The following is a 27,105-nucleotide window of genomic DNA, read 5'->3' as shown; positions in this document are numbered from 1 at the left end:
TTGTAGTGAAAATATTTCCATCTTCATCCATCGCCAGTTTCCTTGCGTCGCGCGCGGTGCTGTTCCCTTACTGAATCACAAGTCTGGCGCTATACACTTACGATATAGGATTGTAAATGGATGCAGGATACGCTGGAAGGGAGGGTATTTAGCTGCATTTATAACTCGACTGGATGTGTAAGTGCCTTATGCAAACCATCCTGGTTATAACCGGGATTGGGCAAAAGGCACAAACCATGTATTTTCATAGGTCGTCATTTTTCAGGGGCTATACGAGTGAATAACTTTCCCGAGGTAGGGAAGATTAACTGAAAGCATGGTGAATGTTAGATAGGTTTTTAGTTGCTAGCGCTAGCATCAAATGACGGGTATCTGTCCAGATGTCCACAGGCCCGGCCCCCGGGGTCATTGACCGCTTATTAAGCAAAGTGGCACCGCCCAGGTGAGTAATGTGCTGTTAAATACTCGGTGAGCAGGACCGATGCCTTTATAAAGCGGCAGCACGTACAGCTACATACAGGTAGTAGGTACATACATAGTACTATGCAAGATGGAGGATATTAAATGAAATCAATATGAACATTTCTGGTATAACCCTGAAAATAATCTAATAGAATCTAACATACAATCTACCCATGTAATCTACATAATACAACATAAATACTTAAGGAGCATGGATGTCACCAGCCCTAGCCTATCTAATCGTCGGTCGCGTCCCGCGCAAACAACTCGAAGCATCATCGTAGAATCACGACTCTCTCTCTTCTCTTAACCTTCCAACTCTCCTCTCCACTCCTTGTCGCATCTTTTTATCTTTTTCCATTCCTATTTGAAGTACACTCCCTTTCAGTCTTCTTAGTTGACTCGGAGTAACTGAATCTTCTCCAATTCAAAAAAACCACCCCGGATATCACCTAGCAGAAAGGAACCTGGTTGGTCATTGGACTCGGAAATTTCTCTATTTTCACTCTTCAAGCCATATTTTCCCTACTTGCAACCGGTGGTGCTCAAAAACCCGAGCTGCGGCGCTCGCCATGAAGGCCACCCCGTTGCTCATTTCATGGCATAATGACAATGCCCCTATCTACTCGGTGCATTTTGATCCCAATGGCAAGGGCCGGCTAGCTACTGCTGGAAAGTAGGTTCTGTTTGTTCTCTCGGAGTGTTGAACGGTTTTACTGACTAATTTCTCTTTAGTGACAACAACGTCCGAGTATGAACCCGCCCTCCGTCGCCCTTCAGCGCACACCTTGATCTGACATATTATACAGCTCTGGAAAGTCGAGTCTACTGGGGAGGAAAGAAAAGTCTCTTATCTGAGTACTCTGATTAAGCATACACAGGCCGTCAATGTGGTCCGCTTTAGCCCCAAAGGTATGTGGTTCTGCAAGATGGCATACAACTGCAAATCTGACGGACGCAGGTGAGATGCTGGCATCTGCTGGAGATGATGGAAATGTCCTACTCTGGGTACCATCTGAGCTACAAGCACCAGCTGGGCTGGGTGAAGATCGTTCGGATGATACAGAGACCTGGCGAGTGAAGCACATGTGCCGCTCGTCCGGCGCCGAGATCTACGACCTGGCCTGGTCTCCCGATGGTGTTTTTATCATTACAGGCAGCATGGACAATATCGCACGGATTTACAATGCCCAAACTGGTTAGTTATAATTGAGCAATCCTCATAAAGCTCGATAAGTTGACGATCAAATTCTACAGGGCAAATGGTACGACAGATTGCCGAGCATTCTCATTATGTTCAAGGTGTAGCATGGGATCCGCTGAACGAGTTTGTCGCGACTCAATCGTCTGACCGATCCGTTCATATCTATACACTGAAGACCAAGGATGGACAATTCACATTGACACCACACGGAAAGGTTCTGAAGATGGATCTCCCTGCCAAACGTATCGCATCCAGCAGTCCTGCGCCTCCAGATATGAATAGCCGGTCGCAACAAAGCACCGGAAATTCTATTTCCATTGCCTCACCTGCTCCCTCAACCCCGGGGACCCCAATGGCTTCTAACTTACCCATGGATCCTCCTCCAGTCTCACACAGTCGGCGTTCTTCGTTCGGCTCATCTCCTTCCATCAGGCGATCTGCGTCTCCTGCGCCGTCTCTCCCATTGCCTGCCGTTAAGCCATTGGAGGTCTCCTCCCCGAGTTTTGGTGGCCTCGGGGTCAAGAATGCCAGCATCTATGCCAACGAAACGTTTACTTCTTTCTTCAGACGACTGACTTTTGCACCTGATGGAAGCCTGTTGTTCACGCCGGCTGGTCAATTCAAAACCAGTCATGTATCAGCTACGGATTCTACAAAGACGACAGACGAGGTCATCAACACAGTTTACGTCTATACACGGGCTGGTTTCAACAAGCCCCCGATCTCTCATCTTCCAGGGCACAAGAAGCCATCTGTAGCCGTCAAATGCTCCCCGGTCTTTTACACGTTGAAGCAGGGCACCCAGCCTGCAAAAAACATTACCCTTGATACATCCTCGGGCGAGGATGCGTTCCCATCTCTTCCAGACCCCGTGGTATCCGGAACCCCCTCTTTCCCCGACCAACCCCACATGGTCCCTCCATCCTCAGCGATGGTCGAACCGTCAAAGCTTCAGCCATCCCCAAAGGCTGCCGAGGACGGTTGCAATGAAGCAAGCCAGAGTTCTGCGCCCGTCTTTGCACTTCCTTATCGCATTGTATATGCTGTTGCCACCCAAGATGCTGTTTTGGTATATGACACGCAACAACAAACCCCGCTTTGCATTGTGAGCAATTTGCATTTTGCTACTTTTACTGACTTGACTTGGTAAGTACTATTTCTACTCTCGACACCTACGTGTTTCTCTAACGTACAGCAGGTCTGCCGACGGGTTAACATTGATCATGAGCTCTTCCGATGGCTTCTGCTCTACACTCTCATTCGCACCTGGAGAGTTGGGCCAAACATACACAGGACCAACCTCTGTGACCCACAACACTGCAACCCCGACCACCCCTGCGACAAATCTCACACCCCTGCTGACCCCAACGCACGCGGCGTCCCCACATGTGCCATCGCCAATCAAGACGAACCATGCGTCATCAAATAGCACAGGTCCCGTGCCGCCAGCCAGCCCCGCACGGTCCAACTCCACCTGCTCAATCGCCACACAGTCTTCGACACAGCAAACCCCTGGGGGAGTCGTGAATAACCCTACTCCCACACTCGGGACTGTTCCATCAGTGACGGCAACACACTCTGCGCAGCCACCGACACTCCCACTGACAACCCCGCCACAAACGCCCATCTCAGGCGCTCCACAGAACAGCACTGCTACGAACAGCGGTAGTGTTCTAGGCAAGCGTGATACAAGACCTACAAGCGAGTCTGAAAAAGAGGGCAAGGAGGAACAAAATAACGCTTTGCAGCAGCCGCCCAAGAGGCGCCGTGTGGCTCCCACGCTTATCTCGGCAGGTACTGATGGAACTTCATCAAAAGACACCAAGTCCTAAGTTGACATTATGGAGTGTTCGGCCTCTTGATCCATTGCTTAGCTTCGGCATGCAAGGCATGAAATGACCAATTTACTTTGCCAGCTGTTGCGTCTTATGATTCATGTTTTTTTTTCTAGTCATTGTTCATGCTATATCCTCCTAGTTTTCTATCTTATGTACTTGCAATATCTTTGTTTTTGATTTTGTTTTCAACAATCGGGTCTATGGTGGGTGGAGTTCTGAAGAGCTAATCTATCTATCTACCACCTTGCTCATGTTTACTGATCCTCGTGATCTATGCATGAATTGTGGCATGAGAATAAAGAGTGAAAATGTATGATCTTTACCTTCTATGTAGACGATTAGATGGATCTTTTAACAATTCTTCTGGAAAATAAAAGCCACTCAAAGTAGGGCAGTACTCAAAGTAAGAGCTAGAATGTATCAGTTATTTCGCCATTAGGAGCTATCCTACCTGTCTGTGTGTCCCTAACTCCGTTGAACATCAAACAAATAGAATTATACCATAAGTTATATGTCCCTTTGTGTTCCGTCTTCCTATCATACGTAAGTAACAGCAGTTCGCATGATAAGAATAATAGTAGCCAATCACAACAAACCCTTAACCGTGAGTAAGTCAATATTAGTCTCTTTCTCATTGGGCCAAACTCGATAGTTTGTCCAAAACATCCAAAAGCGAACAACCAGGCAGCAACACCGACCTCGCCTCAGTAGCATGTGTGCTAGTTGTCACGGTGGTGACATATAGCCTTTTCCCAAGCTCAGACCCATCAAACCGAGAAGGAGCAGGAGCAACAGCCAACTCATTTGCCCATCGAAACAGCGCCTCCCCACTACGAGATCCACCAGCTGCAAAGAGAAACTCGGGATATCGGATATTGGGGAGATGGTCTAGAACATAGGTGGCCGATTTCCCATTTCCAATAACAGCATGCGGCGGTTCAACCTTCACACATGTTGCCTCGCGGACGACATGGAAATCTGCACGCCCGCGGGCACCATTGATTTGATCGGCTAGTTCGGAGGCTTGGCGATTGGCTAATTTGCGGTCCAAGGCGTCATAGTAGTGGAATGTTAGAGAGCAGCGGCGTTCCTCGATTCGGCTGCCTTCTGTTCGCTCGTGGAAATAGTCCATCATCTTTTTGATGCCGGGACGCCATTTCATGGCGCTTTCGGGCACAAATGGAATCCATGAATCTGATTCAGGTTCTTGTAAGAAACATCCATTCTCGGCGATGAAACCGAGCTCGCTGGGGAGATTTTTGAGTGTTTCTTGGAGTTGCTCGGTGCTCCGGTTGCTGATTATGTATACGATATTCTTGGGGTCAGTTATGAGGGTTTTTAGAATTGCACAAGCTTTGCCTGAGGGGAGGGTCTTTTCTATGCCGAAAGCTGGACGGAAGGTTGCGCGGTCTTCCAAAAAGAAGACCCGTGCTCTGGCACCGAGATATGACTCTTCCAAGTCTTCAGGTGAAATCGGAGGGGGTGATGTGTGCGAATTTGTTGTATTTCGTGGGCATTGGTGAGAGCTTCTTGTAGCCTCATGTGCCATTTGAGAGCAGTGTAGGCTGATTTGCGATCAAGTAGGAAATTCCAGTTGCGCTTCTGCTCTGTCGATGACATCTCAAGTGCGGAGTTGATCGCATCAGCACATTGTTTGTAGTCCCACGGATTGACAAGAAGCTTGTGGCCACGAAAGATGGAGGCACTGCCCACGAACTCACTCAGGATTAGGGACCCATATTGGTTGGAAGTAAGCTGTCCATCTTGGCAGTGGATGAAATCATGGCTGGTCAAGTTCATTCCCTCGCGCAAATTGGTGGCCATGAAGATATGTGCAATACTTAAAAGGGCGATGAATTGGAGGTGGCTGATGTCTTGTTGAACCAGCACTAGGGGCTGGTGGGTGATAGTTGAGTGTGTTGCATTGATCCTCATTGCGATTTTTGAGATCTCTGCATGTAGTTCTGGAATCTCAAATGCAGATGACATTATTTGGACTAGAACCACCTACACAAAATAAATCAGTAGAGGCCAAACGCAGAAGTGAAATGTTAGTCCACTTACCTGCCCTCTCCATGCTGGATAAGTTTGGAGAAAAAGCTCGTATGCCAGAAGCTTCTGCTTAATCCCTCCAGGTACGTCCAATCGGTCCCGTGCTACAATGAGATATTGCCCTCGGTATTTATGACGGATGCTGTGTATCCAACCTTTGACCTCGGTGGATTGGCGCAGTATATAAAGCGAGGAGGGGTCAATCCCCAATGGAGAATTGACAACACTAACGTACCGATGATTGAGGTGAACTTGATTGGCAGAGACTTCCAGTCTCCGCAGCCGGCTGCAAGAGTGAAGGAAGTGATTACAGTATTCCTCTGTCTGAAATCCGATCAAATCGGCGCCTAGAAGACCATCCAACAGTTCTTCGCGTGGAGTCAAACAACGGAAGATTTCGGACGAAGGAAACGGGGTATGTAAGAAAAATCCAATCTCGGCCTTGGGCAGCCTTTCCCTCAAAAGACCAGGGAGAACCAGGAGGTGATAGTCATGAACCCAGATTCTATCACCTGGCTTCCAGTGCTTGATGATTGTTTCTGCAAATGCCTTGTTGAGGTTGAGGTACTGGACCCAAGAGTAACCGTCGTATTCAGTATGCCGAGGACTTTCTTGCATCTGATAATGGAGAGCTGGCCAAAGTACCGCGCGACAGAAATGGGTATAATGGCCCTCAAACTCGTTGTCACTCACAAAAACAGTCAACGAATCATACATGTCTTGGAGGGTCTCAGCAATGTCTGTTCTGGTAGAATCTACCAATGAGTCGGTAGGCATGCCTAGAGTCCCCACCCAAGTCTTGTCCTCGAGCAAGCCCGACTTTTCAGCAGCGTGAATGGCATTTTGTAGACCTCCATGGCCTTGTTCGGCGGCCTTGACGACCCAATCAGCATTGGAGAGCGAGACTCTTGTGCTAAGGTGGTACTTCTTGCCCCATCGATCCTGTGATCCATCCAAAGACAAATCTCTTCTCGGTGTCTGGCTTGGACCTCGACTACTCAAGATGGACGATGTAGGAGGATCTGTCGCCTTGGATCGGGGCTGATTAAATCTCCGGCTGTGTCCCCAAGAAATGACACGGGGCTCGCTGGGACCATGCCACAATCGATCATTAGCGATCGGAATCTCATCTGCTAATCTCGAAGTGTATCCCTTGAAGACTGTCTCATCTTCTGTCGTGGCCCCGGGTGTCAGTGGGAGACAGCCCATGGGATGAGCTTGAAAGCAGGTATCCGACAGGTGGATAGATCCAGAACCATCGACATTTGCATGACTAGAGAAGGACCCGTGTTGTCCATTCCTGGGTTCTGTCACTTGGAAATCGATGGTATATGGGAGGAACCTGGTATATATATACTATGTTAGATCTGCGGAGTTTTGTAGGTAGGGTAGGAACTCACAAAGATGCGATAAAGACCGTCATTGGAACTGAATTGTAAGCCAATACAGTATCTATGTTGCAAATAGCCAAGGGACTCAATTTATGGAGGTAAATCAACAATAGCTGGATATTGAACGCTGAGGATGGAGCTGTTCGGGCTTTTGAAGCGGAAGGGACAACTCATTGCTACTGCCGTATGTACCTCTGTTATTGTACCGGGCCTAGTAATTTTAAACTGAATCTTTCTATACTCCTTTGTGTGATTTTGTTTTAAAATAAAATGAAGAGGATACGCATCTAATGTTCACAAAAGTATCTACACTTTTGCTGGAGCATCTGGCCTACTCGCAAGTTCATCATCAACCCCATTATAATGACAACGATGAGCCAATCAAGCAAAGGGAAAAGGCGTAGCCAAAGTAAACCTCAGCCCTACCACATATAGATAAGGAATACGCCAAAAAAAAGAAAGAATAAAACTATTGGTGTTATACAGTTGTTGTTAAGGGTACGCTGTTCACTCTGTACATGCATTGCTTATTTCTCTACGCATCCACGCATTTTCCGGAGTGCCTTCTTGCTAGCAGTCTATTCCCCAATTAGTTCAACGGTATATGGCGGGGGACGCGCATATTTGAGCACCTCTCTCAGATATACTATGTCTGCACAGGCAATATGACGACCTGAGTCATGATATTCAATCAGCTGACAAGACACAGAAGAATCCCCAGGACCCCAGATGTTACGACAACTACAGGGCTGGAGTGGATTAGCGCATGACGCTTTGGCCCACATTACCCAACGCTATTATCCCACATATCGCCCGGGTCACCCTCAAGTTAAACAAAAAGACCGCATGGAGTAAAAATGTTGATCCATGTCAACGTAAGGCCAAACTCAAGGAGTCAGCTGCACGGCGAGCCACCTATGCCGCATGCGTGTCCTCATCATTTTGGCTGAGGTTGGCGCGCCCACCGCGTCAGTTCGAGGACATCGTTACTATTACAGTGTCACAAGATTGACAGATGGTTGGAGAAATCCGGAGGGACACGCATGTATTGAGAGAGTGTCGACGCGTGGAAACCATATGTGCAGACTGGAGATGCAGTCATGCATCCCCGGGCATGGAACATGGATAGTGCATATAGCCTTGGCAGCTTGAAAAGGCACAGCCAAGCTCATGGGATACGTCAACAGTTTAGGATAAGCTGTGTTTTAGTTTAATACATATTCAAGCAATAAACTCAGGATGACTCAGGAGAGAAATGGGGGTCTTGGCACTTGGCATCCGGGGATACATAATTGGCTCGCTCGGCTCGCTGAGCCCGAATTGCTTTGGCTGGAGTTCTGCACTTCTTTTACCCCCTTCGTTGGTGGCACTGGTGGTCCAGTTCGATGGCAATATTCAGTGTTATTACGAATGCCTTGCGTGTTGCGTACGCATTTTGGTGGTTTCTAGGTCGTACCACCTACATGTTATTATCATTACCGTCAATACCAATGAGAAAGAAGGGGAAATAGGGAAAATAGTATAAAAAAACAGAATCAAACAAAACCAGAGCGATCACCGTAAAAATACTCATTGGTACTTCCTGTAAACAAACCGGTTTTTTGCGAAATGATGCTTGCGCCATCCGAGCTAAGCATCAAGGCACCTTTTCTCGGCACCGGAACTATAGGGAATATCATGTTAGTAAAAAGCGACTCGAAACTTTTACTATACATACATATGTGGATTGTTCTACTACTTATGTGATAACAATAATAACCCGTTCGATGGCACAGCCACCCAGCATAGCCTTGGAATGTTACTAGGCTCAAAGGCGGCTCAGATGAAACGACGGCGGCTCATCGATTTCCCCAGATAGTACTCCGTACTCCGTACGCCTTGGACAGTAATTTCCCGGGTCACGCTATGTAATAGATTTCAGGGCTGAATCTTGGGGCTTGAGAATCTAAAAAGAATCGCATGATTAACAAAGTACTATTGTCTGAAACGTTGGTATACGGCAGTCTACATAACCCTAATTATATTCTAATCTTGTACTCCATATAGTTACAGTGGACCCGAACATGACTATTAACGCAATTGACCCTGTTAAACTGGAAATATTAAGAGAGCCTACTTACGTATATAACCTTTCCCCCTGATTCATATGCAGCCAGCTCATTAGGTACGATGTACTCAGAGCACGGGCTTTGGAGAGTTGTACGATGTAGATCGAAACAACCCAATCCTTTTACCTACAATATAACTGGAAAGGGGAAAGAGATTTCAACTCACTATTTCCCAGTGTCTTCGGGTGATCCAAACGGGCTATTGTGATTGGCGATGGAGAACAAGTTCCTGCGGGTTGGAGCGTTGTACGGAGTGTACGTGTACATTGATCCATCAACAGCCCTAATCTTCCGCACTATCATAAATATACAAAGTAAATATACAAAGTACAGCAAGCATTGGAGTATGGATTTCCCATTCAGATGCCCATCGAAGAAGATGAACGATTGAGTATCCCCAATAATTAGGATCCCACGTTGCATGAGACATTCATAAAGAAGAGGAAGATGCCCCTTCACAAACGCTAAACCTCATTAGATCGTCAGCACCGCCTCAAGCGGCTTAGTCGGAGGCTCTAGCCCCCGATCTTGTGAAATGCCAAGACGGACGCTTGCGCGTCTCCAGCCTTTCAGAGTGGAAAACGGAGAGAAGAGTTGAGCTTTCGTACCTTGGCCGCGCGTTGGCCCGACAAGTTCATATGCTTGATATTTCCCTTTTTTTCTTTTCTTTTTTTCGTTTTTTTTTTTTTACTTTGAGTGTTGAGTTAGTATAGAGTACAGTAAAAAGTACAACATTGTATACTCTTACAAAATACGAAGTATACTGAACGACCGAGCACGAGCTTTGATCAACGCCTTATGAACCCTTGAGGGTATTGATCTTCACTATTGTGCCCAACCCTGATATTATATTGACGACAACCTTGAAAGGCTTTGGTTACTACGTGATGAGCCACGTTAGATTATAGGATACTTGTTCTGACTCATGTGTAGTACTTTGTGTACTTTGTACATATATATACTATTTATACACATATGTACATTGCATAATATAAGTGATTATATACATATTTAGAACAAAACCCCCCAAAAAAAGAGAATATAAGAAGCCTTCAAGCCATCAAAGTATAGACATTTGCCAAGAAAAGACTAGCAACGATCCATGAAAATCTGGATGTGGACAGTTACGTGTTCACGGCTTAAAAAATACACAAATTACCGAAATTACGGGGAAACAGGGTCTCTTTTCTTGGCTATTTTTTCGTTTTCGCACACGCGGCTTGGCCGCGGGGCCCGTGATTGGGGCCAGATGCTGACGACGCTCGTAATACTGCGTACGCTACTCCCGTACTTTGTACTTCTCTCCCTCTTTCTCTACCTCTTCACTTTCCCTTCTGTATCTCCAATAAGAGAGTGATATTCAAGTCCTACGTCAATTTGAGAGTCCCCTCGTTACTACTCGTCTCTTGACATCCCTTTCTAATCCTCTCCCTTTCACAACTCTGAGTCAAATTGACCTTATTTCGAACTCGATTTTCTTCCATAGTCATTCTGGATCTCAACATTCATCGTCTTGGAAGTCTGCCGTGACTTCCTCATCGACTATGGCGGACGGCAGACACCAGGCTAACCAGCCTGCCTCAAATGGCTACGACGCCTCCTCTTTAACACATGAATTCGAGCAGCTGATGCGCACCAAACGATTTAACCGACTTCAAGATCCTTCTCGCTCACGCACTCTCTCACCAACTCACTCGCCATCACCGTCTCCAATGTCCAGTTCATCGATCCCTCCACCACCGTCGCGAGCTCCGCCACCACCTCCCTCACCCGGTACTCCTGCCGCCGCTCCTTCAAAGCCATCCACGACCTCATCAGCACTACGCGGTCTACCTATCATGCCATCGCCTCCCCAGGATCCAGCTTCACTTAAATTTTTCAATTTATTGAAGGGTTTATCAGTCACACCAACCAAATACGAAAATCCGGGTCTTTTGGACGAGGCCTTGTGTGTTATTCCGCTCGATCGCCTATATTCCGAAGCCGAGGAGGAATCCCAAATTATGCAGGCCCAGGCTGCCAGCGTGGCAGGAAAGCCGGAATGGGGCTACCAAGATTGCGTGATCCGAGCATTGTTAAGGTATGTTGGAATCCCTTGATGGTCTAGACTCATTGCGCCCTTGCTAACATAGCTATCTTCACCCAGATGGTTCAAGGGGTCATTTTTCCAATTCGTTAATAACCCTCCATGCTCGAAATGTCACATGCCCACGATCGCGCAAGGCATGACGCCTCCTACTCCGGATGAGACCGCCCGGGGCGCATCCCGAGTCGAGCTGTACCGTTGTTCCGATACTAGTTGTGCCGCCCACGAACGATTTCCGCGGTATTCCGATGTGTGGCAACTGCTGCAATCTCGAAGAGGTAGAGTTGGCGAATGGGCCAACTGTTTTAGCATGTTCTGTCGCGCAGTCGGAGCTCGAGTCCGTTGGGTTTGGAATTCCGAGGATTATGTCTGGACCGAGGTGTACTCAGAACACCAGCGACGATGGGTCCACGTTGATGCATGTGAGGGCGCCTGGGATCAGCCTCGCCTGTACACCGAAGGATGGCAACGCAAGATCTCTTACTGTGTGGCCTTCTCTATCGACGGTGCGACTGATGTCACCCGCCGCTACGTTCGCAACTTCTCTCGACACGGAAGCCCTCGCAATCGCGCCCCCGAAGAGGTTGTTTTGTGGACGATTCACGAGATCCGACGCAAGCGTCGTGAAAACATGTCGAAGACCGACCAACGCCGCCTGATCAAGGAGGATGAGCGCGAAGAAAAGGAACTCCGGTGCTACATGGCATCTGCTCTGGCAGCAGAGATCAACAACATGCTCCCACGAGGTCTTACCGGTTGCCCTGAGGACCAGAAACACCCAGGTGCTCGCCAGGAAGCCTCGACTGAGTGGCTCGCTGCACGAGGTCACGGTAACTCAGGACCCGACCGTTCCCCCGAAGGACGGTAAAACTACTGCTGGTAAACTGGCACCACATCAACCCCTTGGCTTCTGAAATTTCACATCAGCCACACCACCCATCGAACGATTGAGCGACCTGGATATTGAATATTCCACAGGCCCGTTTCTTGCATCGCAAGACTGGCCGGACGCAGCGACGTTCGAGAAACCCCTAGGCAACATTGGTTCCGACTATTGATCAAAGCCATTACGGTCGCGCTGGGCAACTTTGTCCGCGCCGCTGGCGCCCTTTTTTTGGGCGTCAGCATCAAAATGACCCATGGACGACTATGCTATCTTGACAAAGATTGAAGCATGAGCGACCGCAGACTTCGAGATGGCCAGGCTCCCGAGCCTGGCTACCCACAATGGCTGGCGATGTTGACCACTTGTTCCTTGATCATCGATCGTACAATTTATCTCCTACTGAATCACGACATCTCTCCACGCGATATTTTTTCTTTCATTTCCTTACTCTTTTCTAAGATACCATACCCAGAACCTGATTTTTTTTTTTTTCTTTCCCTGGCCATCTTGCGCTTAATATGGGTTACAACCAGGATCTTGGATTTTACACGGCGCCCATGGTGACAAACGATATCTCCTATCCTTCTCAATTTTTTTATTTCTAATATCTTTGGGAACTGCCCGACGGCACATGTTGTACGAGTCACGGATGCAGCCTTATTTTTTTTGGTATGATGTTTACTTTTGCATGTCCTGGCAGGACCGCCATGATCTTTTCCCTTCTTATATACCTGACCACCTTCTTAAGGTCAATCTCCTTTTTCTACGGGTTTGCACCCATTCAATACCACTATTTTACCACTGTCACCATAAAATATAAAATACGTACTAGCCAGACCAGTTTAATTATGATGTGCAATCTTCCCCGCGCCCTAGCGCTGTGGAGCCATTTGGATTTTTTGCCCCTGGCGACATCACTTGTAATGCTCTTAACCCTAGACTTGGAGGGTCTGAAGGGGATGTCATACAAAATGTACGATTTACATATAGCATACTTTGTCTCCGTACCTGGAATGGAGAAATCAGCCTTGATATCTTCATTCTACACTATTCGTATAAGGCAAGACACGTGTTTTATTTATAGGACTCCTCTTAGTGGGTCCAGGGTCTCACTTGCTGAAGAGTACAAAGTACACTCCGTACAGAGGGAAACAAAAGCTAAGAATGCGAATTATATACGAAGTACGGACTATATGTAACAATATTTGAAATTAACACCAAATAGCACTTGACGCATATTACTATGTGCTACAGGATATATATACCTGGAATATACAAAAATAAGTAAATGGCCGAGTATGCGTAAGCAATAATACTCCGATCCTAATATGTAGATCTGCAACGGTGTGCTGCAACATATTCCGAAGTGATGCCGTGACATTCAGAAAACAGGACAAGATGACCCTATGTTGTACAACGTCGTCTAAAAAACAGACGATCATTGCAACATCCATCAATGCATGGAAAAAATACAAAACTAATCATGCCATTGCGGGTCTTGAAGCATACCTCTCTCTCACACCGCTGATATCCAGCAGTCTATACCCCTCCGGCGAAGATCCACCCCTACGCGATCCAGTTCATGCAAATAGTAAGATTGGCCCTGAAGCCTAAGCTCCCAGCTGCCCCTCGCCCCAGTCGAACCCGCAGTCGAATCACAGCCCCCGGAAGAAAACGAACCCGAATCCGACCCCAAGCTCTTACAAGAGTCCTCATCGGAACTAAACCCATCGCCGAACCCGACATCGCTCACCCGAATCCGACCCCCACTTTTCTCCTTCCCATTTGCATGTGCATTCGCCTTCCAATTCCCATCCACCTCCAACTCCAACGGACTACCCACCTCATCTCTCCCAAACTTCCAATCCCAACTCCGTCGCGAAACACTCCGAACAACTAGCCCCCTCAATGGCTCTAAAAACCCAGCTAATTTCTCAGCTGGCTCGCTGAACCAGTTGCTCTCAAGCATGAGCACGAATGACCGCAGTGAAGCTAGCTGCGATACGGCCCGGCACGTCTCTGTCCACGGCGTCCGTCCGGCGGACACGTACACGGCGCGGACGGAGTCTTTGCTCGGGAGCCAGTGGCCTGGGAAGGACCAGCGGAGCTCGATGGAGCGGATGCGGTCCCGGTGTTCTGGTGGGATCGTTGGGAGGAGGTACGGGAGCGTCCAGGGGTTGCTGAATTCTAGGGTTGGGAGGGTGTAGAGGAGAGAGATTGATTCGTGGTATCTGGGGGGGGGGTTTTTATTAGTATTGGGAGTGGGGGAGATGAGATTAGGAAAGGTAGGTTGTAGGTTGTGGGTTGCAGGTGTACATCGTACAATGTATATTGTACGGTAGAAGTGGGCATGGATGCATCGTATAAGGGTAGGTAAGGGTAAGGGTTAGGAGAAAGGGGCATGGATATGGATAAAATCATTCAACCATACATCTGCCGACAAGTCAACGCCAGACCCAGTAGCTTAACCTTATTCCAGCGCAAGAGATCGGCGTCCTTGGCCGGCTGGGAGATGCCCGTGCCATGGCAGATCTCGCAGAATAAGTTGCTGTTCTGGCGTGTGTGGCGCTTTGGAGGTGAGGACCTTGGCTCGAGCGCACATGGACACACCACGTGTCCGAGTCGTTGTTTGCTGCATTGGATTATGTGGATTCTCTGGTCTGCAAAGACAAATCCCCAGATCATTAGCCGAAGCTCCGGCGATAGCCGGGTGAGGAGTCGACTTTGGAGTTGGGGTGCGGAGAATGGGATTGTTTGGTGGCGGGGAAGAGGAGGGGGTTTGTTGCCTGCAGTTTTTTGGGGGGTTAGATATGTACCCAACAAGAAGTATTGCAATGCGATTTTGGAAGTAGAAAAGAAAACAAGAACGAAAGTTAGAAGTCGGTCTTACTCTGGTATCGTTGAACCAGCACATCCTCCCATGAGAAAACCCCCTGTTTCATACGGGCCATTGTTGATAGTACTGTTTCCCCGCAAAGTCAAAAAGAAAGAGACATGGGCAGCGAGACCGGTTCATAAATAGGGCCACAAGACACACTTCCAAGGTTGGAAGACCTGCTGACCCCTATCGGGCACACCAGCGTTCCCGTCAATCCGGTCAGCGCCAAGTATCCCAGTTAAGGACTTAGGCAAAGAGTCGGTGAGTGTAAAGATAAAGGAGAGTATAAGATGAGGTATTATATACTATCCACGGGTATTTGCAGCTATCTGAGTCCAAAAAAGATGAAAAGATAAGGAAATGCGGAAGAAAATAACTCGGGCTATTTGTATATCTTTACTCCGTACTTTGCCTTGATCTACTTTGTATACTCCGTAGTTATGTAGTATTACTATTCTATAGCCCTTCTAAAGCCCTAAAGACGCAATCTCATTCAACAATAACAACTGGCTTATAAATATTCACGCACGCCATTCCTATTTCAACTTCCCATTGCTTAGGTATCTCTATGTAGTGGATATTGGATTTCCCCTACCAATTGAGACTATCTCATGTAGCGTGCCGCCTCAATGAATGTGTTCAGGATCAGACTCAGAATATATAATGACAACACACCAGAAAACAATAAGCGCAAGAGTTACTTTAAGCCAGCAGCAGCAAAACGGTCGGAAAGCCGCGAGACGGCAATTGAGCGCTTTGCTTCCCTACTATAACCAGGTTTGTCGGAGCTCGAGTCGGAAACTTCTTCGTCAATGATCCTTATATCAGACTTGTCAAGCTCCGGCTTAGAAGGTGTCGACTCCGGTGATAGGACTCCATCTGATTGTCGACGTGATCCTTTTTTCGGAGTCGGAGTTGGGACCTTGAAATCCATAGCAGGAGGTGGCAGCGGGACAGTCTTGGTCTTAAAGTCACCATTCTCGTCATAAGGTGTCTTCTCAGCTAGGGCGAATTTGACCCATTTGTTGAAACTCTTTAACACCTTTGTTTGGCTGGCGTGGAGCCACTCCTTATGATACGTATTACATCGACTGCATTCTTTTTTGAGCTTGTAATGCACCAAGGAAAACTCGGCGATGATAAGTTGTTCAATCCGATGAACATAGGGTACGTGGGCACTCTTCACTGTGATACACTCTTCATAGCACCGTCTGTGTTCGCCAAACCGCCGCTCGCGGTTTGTGGTGTGTCCGACTTTGAACATTTTTGGTTCTCGGGGGTGAGAGATGAGATAGAGGAACCCGGATTTTTTGTCCTTTTCTGTAAGGGGCTCGAGCAATTGAATAGTCACCTTTAGTGGCAAGTTGGCTTTGGTGCTCGGTAATATTTTGGGATTGCAGAGTTCGAACTCTGTTTCTGACGGTGGAATAGAAATAGAAATGATCGATTCTTCATTCAAGGGCTCGAACAGATAGTTCTGCAGTTTGCAACGCAGCTCGTGTCTCTTTTCATCGTTATACAGCTCCTTCAACCATTGGCTCCTAGCGTCGTCGGAATATTGCTGGTGTCGCTGCAGGCAAAGGCATGTCTCTATCAATTGCCCGACGGCCGCATTGAATACACCATCTTTGTCGTGAAATGTCCGGTCAGGGTCATTTAGAATGGCGAATAAATCGCCGAAGGATTCTTTCAAAAGTTCGAGGTTGGCTTTTGCGGTTTTATTGCGGCAGGGTTTGATGCCATCTTTGAGCCGCGCACATGTTAACACAGAGATAGGGTTATATGCTATCTCTAGTAAATCTGAAAGATAAAGGAACATATTGACCGGGGTCTCGATGGCAGACTGCATCATTCTAACAGTATGTAAAAGGAGAGACCGGATAGTAATGAGGGATCACCCTGGAAGTTCAGCGTGAAAGAAACCGCCAGGGCGTTCTCGGCCAACCCGGGGGGAAGGCAGATTTAACCCCAAGGTAAAGGCATTGAGAGTCCCCTCTTTTTAGTCCGTCTGATTGAACTAGCTCACAGCCCCGGCCTATCTCGCGTAAAGAACCGGATACAGGCATTGACGTAGGGCGCAGTGATTTGTTAGTGACCTTCCTAATTTTGCCCTGGTTGACAGGGGAGTGACCCGGTCGTTCCTGAAATAGTCTCACACCAGATAAAGACGATTGGAGGATTTCGTGCGAGGTTGGGGACTTAGGTGATTGTGTCGGAGAATCGCGTGCATTAGTGTACAGAGTAGTGCGTTTACAAGGATTCTCAGCCGTTCTATCCAAGCTCCGTTTCCCGAGGTTAAGTGTTAGGTTGATCCAAGCCACACCCCGATGGCGCAGCAGCTCCAAAGGCATACTCCGTAAGGATTATGGAGCATTTCTCAAGAATATAAGAACATTGATGCCTGACAAGGCGGATGGAAGGCACGTCATGTACGGGTGCTAGGTACCAGAACGATGTTGGGGGCCGAAAAACGAAGTCAGGCGTTCTGGAGGAAATAAGTCTCGTGGAATTGAGATAAATTAAAGACTTAGCAGTCGATTCATGAAGTGATGAAATTGTCACTATACCTACCCGTAATGTGTATTCTGTATATCTTCAAACAATACTGCCTCACTGGGCCATAGCCGGTAGCCTATAGTTAGTCTGACCTAAAGTATATGCTTAACAATGATATTATGTAGTATATAAATTTACAAAGAAATGATATCACATGCTAGAGTGTTGTATTTTATTGATATTCTACAATTGGCTCTTGCTCCTCTCGGGTAAGCGAACAAGGCCGCTCACTTAACTCAACGTACTCTATACAGAGGTCACAGACCTCAAGCAGTAAATAAACCAACCCCCAGGGTCAGTCATGCTAGCATCCGTACCGTCGCACCCCAGAGTATTACCCCAGGGCGTTAACCTGAGGTGTCACCAGCAACCCCTGTGACAGCATAGTCAAGCCATCCGGCTGCAGCCGGTCAACAGAGTCCTCCGCCGGCAGAGTGCCCACATAAGCATTGAAGTTGTAAATGCCACAGGGGCAAGTGTCAGTAACATCCCTCAAGCTAGTCCCCGACAAAGCATCAACCGTGAAGAAGCCGCGAGAGACTTTGAACTTCTGCGGGCCCACGCCCATCGGCACCGAGTGTGACCAGATGCCTGGAGGAGCGATATAGGTCTCAGTCTTATCGCCGGACTTCACCTTCACAGTCGCGGGCAACTTCAGCATCGTGACAATGAATACCTCGTCTTTCATCGAGTCGGCGCCGTCAGGTCGGCCGCGGGTGAAGTCGCCAATGGATTCGTTGGGGGTGCCTTGCATCGTTGTGTCGGTTTCGTCGCAGTTGACGTCCTTCGGGGTTGGCCGGTACCAGTAAATCAGCTTTTCTTCCTCGATGAATCTGATGGGCAATCTTGACTCTGCTTTATAGGCGGCGATAAAAGGCTTTGCCATGTCGAGCCAGCCGTTGTGAGGCCTGTTTCCTTGTTATTTGGTGTCTCCATTAATTTGCTAGCGGGGATGGGATATCTCTACTTACATGTCCATCACCCACTTCGAGGCACCGTCGTCTGTGTGTGGTGACGATAGCGGGCCGATATAGTGCGACTCGCCATAGTCATTCCAGGTGAGGATCTCCACAAAACGAGGGCTGAGACGTAGGATCTCCTTCCACCGTTCATACCAGAGGAGATCGGAAGGGAATACCCAGTTCTTGCTGTAAGAGACCTCGGTACCGTAATGAGTCGAGAACCAAGGCGAGATGGCTATTTATCAATTAGCAAATATGCACAAAAAAAAAACTAACAGACTCCAGCTACTCACGCGCAATATATGCTTTCCCTTGAAGAGCATCATTATAAGCATCATCGCCATTTGAAACAGAGACCTCCTGCCCGGCAGTCGGAGCCCTGTTATGTCCATTATTGTCCCAGCCCATCCAGTTGAGGGCACCATCGATATTTTCGAAATCACCATGACCGGGCTGGAAATGCGGGGCAAAGAAGATATCGCTGCCAGCAGCCGATCTGATTGCATTGACATCGATACCGTCGCCCGAAAATGACGACACAAAGACTTTCCCGTCGACCAGGAGCTGCGCAGGATGGCGTGCATACTGCGCGATTTTGGCGCCAACTTCGCCCTCCTGGCCGGGTTGCCACCAGTGGAAGTCGAAGGAAATAAACACTTTCATGCTATTGTTGGCAGCAGAATCATATGCATAGTTCAGCTGGGTGTCGGAGTAAGCATCGGTGCCAATATTCAATGCAAATGCGTCGATGCCTGCATCTCTGGCACGTCTCATATCACCATCATAGTCATATGGACTTTGGCGGTTGCCTACGATGCCCATCTAGATAGTGTTAGTATTTATTTAAAGAGGGGTTTGAGATCACAATAAATGTGTAGCTTACCATAAAATGGCAGAAAACCAATTTATTTCCGTCATTTTCATCAGTAGAGGCCATATTGGGAAGGTTGTCGATTGGAGTCGGAAAAGCGAAAGTGAAGGGAAATAGGCCAACCAGGGCCAGGAAGAAGTAGAACATGGCTTTTTGAGCGGTGAAGGAATCCTAAGACCAGCCAAGGAATATCTCCACTATGCCCAGATGTAAAGATCTAATATATGAAGATAAAATGAATGAAAGAATGAAAGAATGAAAGGTCTGGCTTAATGAGTGACCAGAATAAGGAATGCAAGCATGTATGAAAAATGGTCCCAGGGACGTTAAAAAGGTCTTATATGCTTTCGCGCTTTGTTTTACAATGCCACATTATCTACATTTAGATCCACTCTTTGTATGCATTGCGGACAATAGATTAGACAATAAAGCCCTATAAGTGGGCTGTTGCCTTAAAACGCAAGAAATCCTGCTGATGGCCCAACTGTACGGAGTACAGATCACTCCGTTAGAGGGGCCTCAGCGCTTAGATCCCGATGGGAGCAGGAAGCCGAGAGATTATTTCCTGCGATTTGGTTAGTTGAAATAGAATGGAAGGGGTAGAGGCTGACGGCGACAGGTACTAGGTAATCTGATAGGGCTGCCGGATTGGCCCAATAACGCCTCCAACAGCCCAGCGGCTAATTTAAGGGAGGTGTTCCAGGTTTGATGATTTGTGATGATAGTGACATATCTTGGTTAGAGTAAGGAGATATTTCGAATAGATCTCATTTTGAAACATATACAATCTGAGATAACTACTCCGTATCAGGGGTCCATTCACACCAAGAACCAGGTGCACGGTATATCCCCAAAAGGCAACCACTAATTGTGGGGTACCTCGGTGTTAGTGTTTCAAATCCTACAGGGCTGATCGGGGCTGACCAAGAATTTGAAAACAAGTCTGAAAACGAGTCTGTGTTTCGGTCATTCATTCCTAATGAGAAATCTCCTTCTTTGCCCCTATTGAGTACAAAGGGGAACGTCCCGGAGTTCCCGCTCTAGAGATCCCGCGCTAGATCTTCCCGAGGTCGTCTCTCCATGCGATATTCTATCTACCCGTGCCTATGCGGAGTAGCAATGCAATATGCTTCAAATCAAGGGTTGCGATTTGATATATGCCATTTGAAATTCTTAGTATCAACCTGGACTCATCACATACACAGCCCCATAAAGAGACCTAGAGACCACGGGTATCTACTAGGTGTCAGTAGATGGCAACCCAGGGGAACTGGAGCTATGCCCAGATTCAATTAATTGATGAATGTCTGCGATAAGACCTGTCATGTCTCTAGACTGGTAATTTAGGTGAGTGCTACAGTCCATCACACCCACGACTCCGGATGGACACGCGATCTTGAATGTTATGTTGAACAAGCCAAACCTAAGTAATTTCTGATTCAGATACTCATAACTCATCGAGTCGAGCCCATAGCGATCGTACTAGAGCTAATGTCTGTCATCCGAGCTAAAAGCAAGAAGACAGGCGCTGCCATCGAGGGCGTGTGATGGAATATATATTAAAGCACAGCAAAAGCAGAGACATAGCTCACTGAGCTATCATCGATCTCTTCTACATCCGAGCTACGCTCATACCGCAAAAAGTAAAAGCGTCCTTCTTGCTCAGCTGCTTGATTTGCCGTAACGATTTCCAGGGCTGCCATAATTACCCCGATCGGATGGCGCCCGCATACTGTATTACCCGTGCGTTCAATAATGTCGAGGAAAGACTTCGCAGATCCCGTCGTGATGGCAGCCATGGTAGCCATGTCAAATGCCGAGATACTCTCGTGGATGGCAGGTCCACGGCTTGGGATGCGATCGCGTTGCCGCAAAGACTGGCCAGCTGAGGCCATCTCTATGGCCTGATCGACGCTGCTTGCATCCATTCCAGGTTGCGGAAGTATATCACCAGACAATGGGAGTTGTGGTCCTGGTCTGGGGGCTTGTGGAACATAGTATGTGTAACGGAATCGGAGACCCCAGTGGCAGAAATCTGAACTTATTACAAAGGCGTTGGTCGGGTCCGCCAGATAGGGAGCTAAGAGAGCCCCAAATGCTTGCTCTGTCGCTTCCGAGGTATTTCCGACCATGATTGGGACTAGAGGTGGATATTCAGAGGTCGGAGAATCTGGATATTGGAGCTGGAGCAAGCGGTGGATGTAGGGCAGGTGCATCTCGATGCTGTGCTCGTCTTCGTCGACCGAACGAGACATGGTTGCGAAGCTAACCTTTGCCCCGTTTGGTTTGGTTGTCTGGGTTTCGAGAAGCTGGGTAATCAGCTCGGTGTCTAGTGGGAGGGGTTCATCGGATAGAGGGGTACGGTAGGAAGTTAGCGTTGGAAGAGCCAGCGTTGAGAGCGAGACATGGTGTGATGGTCCCAGGATAAAGATTCGCTTCCTATTTGGGAGGTTAGAGAGGTTTCATAGAAGAAGTCGGAGATGGGCTCACGCTTTAGAGAGATCCAGCGCCTTATATGCGTAGGCTGCGCAGGGCCCCGAGTACGAATAACCCGCATGTCTGGTTGATTAGTATGGTTGATTCTGGATAACATCATATGTATGATCAGGGTCTCAGGCATACGGTGCGATGATCACTCTGGCTCCTGGAGTTGGCAGCGAACCGACCTTCTCCATCGTGCCTGGCACCTGCGCCAGCCAGCCATCTAGCTGACGAGCCAGGGTGCGGGCACTATCTGAGTACCATGATCCAGAGTGAGAGGCCTGTCGAGATGACATGGTAGGATTTAAATTAACGTGTTAATCTCAAGGTCAAATTTGAAAAGTGGTTGTGCTCACAAGCTGAAGCTCTGAGGGGAAGTGGGGGGAGCATCATGGTGGGGATCCCGTATGCTCCAGGCCAATTGAAAAACACAGGGACGATATTGGTGTTGATTGGACTTTTCCTATTTGGGAGATACATCCAGTACGTCCCGTGACTGGACACTCTTCGATTGTTTCTCGAACCCTAATGCCAAGACACATTAGAACGTATTAGGACCCTGGAGTATCAATATTCCAGAAATAATACCTATACAGTATCGTACCCTCAAAGATACATATGACTTTATGAATCGGCGCTGTATGGAAAAGCTGGAACTTTCTGTTGGCATGCAAATAAGTGTCAATGTTACCAAAATTACCAAGAAATACATCCACTAGCAGTAATATACCGGAAACCCCTTAATATAGCCCAGTGTGCTTGAGTAACCTACCCGTCCGGGCGTGGACACTCTTAATTTATTCTTAAAAGTCAATGCTAAGATCCATACTTTTCAAGTATAGATCCGGAAGATCTATGTTCTTGTACAATTGCTAGCAAGTGCCTTGCATTCTGTGATATACAATACTATTGTCTCGTCACTGTATATTTAGTTTTAAGACCTTCTACAGGAGTGCAGGCAAGCCAATCATAACGTGTTAAAGTGCAAGAGAGTCTGGAAAGGTGTAACTCCTTCGCGATAATGTCTCAGCTATACCCTGATGCTTCGCCACATAATAAGAGCCCCCTCCCTCTTCCGTCCTCGTGTTCTGGGACAAGTTGTATGCAGGACACCCAATAATATGGTCTGGCAATGTGGGAGGTAATCTCTTGGTATTGACCACGTCCAATTATATCGCCAAAGACTTCCGCATACAAGCGCCCAGTTCAAGGCCCCCGACATACGTGCGTGTTTGAATGATGGGATCTATTGATTTTCTGACCCCGCTCTTTTCAGCTTGCCTTGCCACTGTCCTTCAACAGTGAGATCCAAATCGATCTACAGAGTGTTTATCCATAGCGATAGCCCTGCATTGAAACTAAGACCCTTTGGCGGACAGTGATAGACCCGCCATCTGGCAGCCTAACTAGTGCGCTTCCTTTCGCATCATGGCATCCCTGATCACTCTCGATAGCCCCGAATACTATGGGATTGCCTGGATCGCTGCTCTTCCCATCGAGCGGGCCGCTGCAGAAGCGATTTTAGATGAGGAACATGCAGCTCCAACCGGCTTCACTAGACACCAAACCGACGCGAACATCTACACGTGGGGTCGCGTGGGAGAGCACAACATCGTTATCGCCTCTCTAGCTTCTGGAGTCTACGGAATCGCCTCAGCTGCGAATACCGCCTCGAGCCTGCTTGCCTCTTTGCCATCTATTCGTGTTGGTTTTATGGTTGGCATAGGCGGCGGTATCGCTCGACCGGACGAGGACCACGATATCCGGCTGGGTGACGTTGTCGTCAGCCAGCCCTCCGGGACCACGGGCGGTGTCTGCCAGTACGACTTGACCAAGGCAAAGTCTGGTGATAAGCGTGATCGTATAGGCTTCCTCGGACGGCCTCCGCTGGTCCTACTCAATGCGCTTAGCAGAATCCAGGCCTACCACGAGCGGAAAGACTCCAAGATTCCCTGCTTCCTTAAAGAAATGCTGGAGAAGAATCCGAAGATGGGCAAGAGATCTAAGCAAAACCCTGGCTATGCTCACCAGGGCTTCGACAACGACCGCCTCTTTAAAGCTTCATATGACCATATCCCCGGCCCAGACTGTCGGGACTGTGACACTGCTGATGAGGTTGAACGCGATACTCGAGACTATACATATCCTGATATCCACTATGGGACGATCGCATCCGGCAACACACTCGTCAAAGACGCTGCCGTTCGCGATCGTATTGTGGCTGACATCGGCGAGGATTGCATCTGCTTTGAGATGGAAGCAGCTGGCCTGATGAACCACTTTCCCTGTCTTGTGATACGAGGGATCTGCGACTATGCTGACTCTCACAAGAATGATCGATGGCAACGCTATGCCTCGGCGACCGCCGCTGCGTATACCAAGGAGCTTCTGGCGTATGTGCCGGCCGCAGAGGTCCAAGAAACCAAGAGGGTACAAGAAGTGCTTCAATTAGGTTAGTTCTGGTTTTATTCACTAGCTAGAATAGCACACAGTACCGATTACGTTTGAAATTGACACTCTTTCCTGACTGCGAGTAGTTCAACGACAGATTGATGGTGTACAGCAGACGACACTTGCGACGAAAGCTACAACTGATTCCATGAGGTCTGATCTTTATACCGATATGATCAGGCGCTGGCTTTGTCCAGCGGATCCATCTACAAATGCCAACCACGCGAGGACGCTCCGCCTTGAGGGGACAGGCGCGTGGCTACTAAAACATCCTATCTTCGAATCATGGCACTCAGGGTTACGTCGATATTTATGGCTGTACGGACTTGCAGGATGTGGAAAGACGGTTCTTAGTGCGACCGTGCTTGATCATCTTGCGAGGAGAAACGACAATTTAATCCTCAGCTTCTTCTTTGACTTTAGCGATACCGCAAAGCAGACATTCGATGACATGCTACGGTCGCTTGCTTTTCAACTTTACAAAGACGGGATTGGATCTGCTAACTATCTTGATGCTTTATATAAAGCACACAAGAATGGCAGCGGCCAACCTACGACAAACGCGCTCTCAGACACTGTTTTCAAGATGCTTATGGCCAAAAGAAAGGTTTCTATTGTTCTAGACGCATTGGATGAATCAACAACAAGGGAAGATATCCTTCGGTGGATTAAGGACGTGATGTCTAAGTCAGACTTGGTTCATATCCAGCTACTTTATACTAGTCGACCTGAGTCCGAGTTTCAGCGCTATATTCCTTCTTTAATAGGAGAGGAAAACTGCCTACCACTTGAGAAGCAGGCTGTCAACTCTGATATCCGATCGTGGGTAGCAGCACAGCTTTCTCAACGGCGGGATTTTACAGAGAAGCTCTTGTCCCAGGATATCCTCGAGGGGATCCGGAGGAAAATTGGCGAAGGGGCCGACGGGATGTGAGATAATATTACGTTTGTCGATATACTGATAGTTTGCTAACACCCTACTAAGGTTTAGGTGGGCGTTCTGTCAATTGGACAGTCTGGCTCGATGTCATCACGAGGCAGCTATAGAGGAGGCTCTCGTATCTTTGCCGCCAAATCTGAATGAGACATATCGGCGTATGATTACAAATATACCGACGGAGCTAAAAAGTGACGCGATACGGCTCCTACAATTCCTAGTGCACTCTAAGCGACCTCTCAAGCTGGCCGAGGCTAAAGAAGTGATAGCGACGAATATCAAAAATGAGCCGCGAGGTTTTGATATCAAGCGTCGAGTGTTTTGCGATATTAATATTATAGCTTACTGTCCCAGCTTAGTGACAGTCGTTCAGGCTACCGATAAAGAGCTACATCTTGCCCATTTTTCCGTAAAAGAGTATCTTCTCAAGGAGGATCAATTCGACATAACGATTGCCAGTATCTCTATTACGAGGACGTGCTTGACTTATCTTACGGATATCACAGGTAGTAACATCGAGATCAAGCAATGTTTTCCAATGGCACAGTACGCGGCAGAACTTTTGGCAGGCCATGCTTCATTGGCCGAGGTTTCTGAAGATTTAGTTCGGATAACAGTCCAATTCCTAGAAAAGGAAGCAACATTCCAACGTTGGGGTCGTCTGTATCAGGCTGATAGGAGTCGGGAGAATGACCCCGGTCCTCCGCGAGGATCTAGGCTCTACTATGCTTGCTTCGTCGGGCTCTTGGCATCAGCACGAGTGTTTATTGGTAAAGGAGCGGATATCAACGCGCAGGGTGGCCGCTACGGCCACGCTCTCCAGGCCGCCTCCTTTCAAGGCGATCAAGAGATTGTCAAACTCCTCTTAGACAAAGGAGCGGATATCAACGCGCAGGGTGGCGACTACGGCCACGCTCTCCAGGCCGCGTCCTCTAGAGGTTATCAAGAGATTGTTAAACTTCTCTTAGACAGAGGAGCGGATATCAACGCGCAGGGTGGTTTCTACGGTAACGCTCTCCAGGCCGCGTCCTTTCACGGTTATCAAAAGATTGTCAAACTCCTCTTAGACAGAGGAGCGGATATCAACGCGCAGGGTGGTTTCTACGGTAACGCTCTCCAGGCCGCGTCCTTTCACGGCCATCAAGAGATTGTCAAACTCCTCTTAGACAGAGGAGCGGATATCAACGCGCAGGGTGGCGACTACGGCCACGCTCTCCAGGCTGCCTCCTCTCAAGGTCATCAAGAGATTATCAGACTCCTCTTAGACAGAGGAGCGGATATCTACGCGCAGGGTGGCAACTACGGTAACGTCTCCTGCACCCCAAAAATCTCCATTTGCCCCCCCATTAGATAATCAGCTAAATTACCCGTGGACATAATACGATTGTCGGAACAAACAGGAGCAAAATCACATGATTAGCAACCTCATCTGTCAAATTTACTATACAAAAAGCCTCAATTCTTCCATATTAGGCAGCTTTTAACGTATAATTGCTCTCCCCACAGCCCGAGCACCTACTGGGCGCCTTATGCTTCTTCTTCGGGCGCCCCTGCTGCCTAGATAGACAATTTGCGTCCCGTTTTAGCTGCGGTATCCTCGGAGGAGGATTGGGACCAATTGAGCGCTTGGAATTACTCTGATATACCAGAAGATATCGATATCACGGAATCCAATTGGCTTATTTGATCTGATAAGATCAGATAAATAGTATTTGTATAGAAGCCCTATAGAGCGAGTAAAATACCCGGAACACTACCCAATTGGGCTAGTTTATAGGGCGAATTTGCGTTAGTGATAGATTAATCTGATAGTATGATCAGATATATAAGCCCTCACCAAATCATATAGCTGAGATATTGCTATCTTTGGTATCAGGATCTTAAAATACGTAGCAAACAATGGTTGCTATAGGAGATTGATAGATAGATTGATAGTCATGTG

At 47.9% G+C, this 27,105-nt stretch overlaps 8 protein-coding genes across 8 annotated transcripts; 3 read left to right on the top strand and 5 right to left on the bottom strand.

Annotated features, from left to right (window-relative positions):
* Positions 1–1,034: 1,034 nt before the first annotated feature.
* N7479_007016 (uncharacterized protein) lies at positions 1,035–3,498 on the top strand (the record flags this gene model as incomplete). The annotated part of the gene is made up of 6 exons (XM_057254710.1): positions 1,035–1,138; positions 1,198–1,213; positions 1,272–1,374; positions 1,424–1,660; positions 1,720–2,812; positions 2,865–3,498. 6 exons carry the CDS (start codon positions 1,035–1,037, stop codon positions 3,496–3,498), a joined length of 2,187 nt encoding a protein of 728 aa, XP_057108572.1.
* A 637-nt stretch (positions 3,499–4,135) lies between these two features.
* On the bottom strand, positions 4,136–6,979 carry N7479_007015 (trehalose-6-phosphate synthase; the record flags this gene model as incomplete). The annotated part of the gene is made up of 4 exons (XM_057254709.1): positions 4,136–4,893; positions 4,956–5,511; positions 5,569–6,898; positions 6,957–6,979. 4 exons carry the CDS (start codon positions 6,977–6,979, stop codon positions 4,136–4,138), a joined length of 2,667 nt encoding a protein of 888 aa, XP_057108571.1.
* A 3,620-nt stretch (positions 6,980–10,599) lies between these two features.
* png1 (peptide-N4-(N-acetyl-beta-glucosaminyl)asparagine amidase) lies at positions 10,600–12,009 on the top strand (the record flags this gene model as incomplete). Its single annotated transcript, XM_057254708.1, has 2 exons — positions 10,600–11,135; positions 11,202–12,009. 2 exons carry the CDS (start codon positions 10,600–10,602, stop codon positions 12,007–12,009), a joined length of 1,344 nt encoding a protein of 447 aa, XP_057108570.1.
* Positions 12,010–13,543: 1,534 nt separating this feature from the next.
* Positions 13,544–14,978, bottom strand: N7479_007013 (uncharacterized protein; the record flags this gene model as incomplete). The annotated part of the gene is made up of 3 exons (XM_057254707.1): positions 13,544–14,258; positions 14,459–14,813; positions 14,918–14,978. The coding sequence occupies 3 exons, from the start codon at positions 14,976–14,978 to the stop codon at positions 13,544–13,546; spliced, it is 1,131 nt and encodes a 376-aa protein (XP_057108569.1).
* A 624-nt stretch (positions 14,979–15,602) lies between these two features.
* On the bottom strand, positions 15,603–16,757 carry N7479_007012 (GIY-YIG nuclease family protein; the record flags this gene model as incomplete). The annotated part of the gene is made up of 1 exon (XM_057254706.1): positions 15,603–16,757. One exon carries the CDS (start codon positions 16,755–16,757, stop codon positions 15,603–15,605), a length of 1,155 nt encoding a protein of 384 aa, XP_057108568.1.
* A 1,038-nt stretch (positions 16,758–17,795) lies between these two features.
* N7479_007011 (glycoside hydrolase family 71 protein) lies at positions 17,796–19,360 on the bottom strand (the record flags this gene model as incomplete). Its single annotated transcript, XM_057254705.1, has 4 exons — positions 17,796–18,369; positions 18,433–18,658; positions 18,717–19,245; positions 19,307–19,360. The coding sequence occupies 4 exons, from the start codon at positions 19,358–19,360 to the stop codon at positions 17,796–17,798; spliced, it is 1,383 nt and encodes a 460-aa protein (XP_057108567.1).
* A 1,493-nt stretch (positions 19,361–20,853) lies between these two features.
* On the bottom strand, positions 20,854–22,071 carry N7479_007010 (protein MEMO1; the record flags this gene model as incomplete). Its single annotated transcript, XM_057254704.1, has 3 exons — positions 20,854–21,733; positions 21,785–21,853; positions 21,917–22,071. 3 exons carry the CDS (start codon positions 22,069–22,071, stop codon positions 20,854–20,856), a joined length of 1,104 nt encoding a protein of 367 aa, XP_057108566.1.
* Positions 22,072–23,203: 1,132 nt separating this feature from the next.
* On the top strand, positions 23,204–26,517 carry N7479_007009 (Pfs NACHT and Ankyrin domain protein; the record flags this gene model as incomplete). Its single annotated transcript, XM_057254703.1, has 3 exons — positions 23,204–24,227; positions 24,313–25,156; positions 25,218–26,517. The coding sequence occupies 3 exons, from the start codon at positions 23,204–23,206 to the stop codon at positions 26,515–26,517; spliced, it is 3,168 nt and encodes a 1,055-aa protein (XP_057108565.1).
* Positions 26,518–27,105: the final 588 nt, after the last annotated feature.

This window comes from Penicillium vulpinum, assembly GCF_028829585.1.
Source record: "Penicillium vulpinum strain IBT 29486 chromosome Unknown utg000003l_segment0_segment0, whole genome shotgun sequence".
Lineage (NCBI taxonomy): Eukaryota > Fungi > Ascomycota > Eurotiomycetes > Eurotiales > Aspergillaceae > Penicillium > Penicillium vulpinum.
Note: the sequence above shows the minus strand (reverse complement) of the source record. Positions and strands in the feature narration are given on the sequence as shown.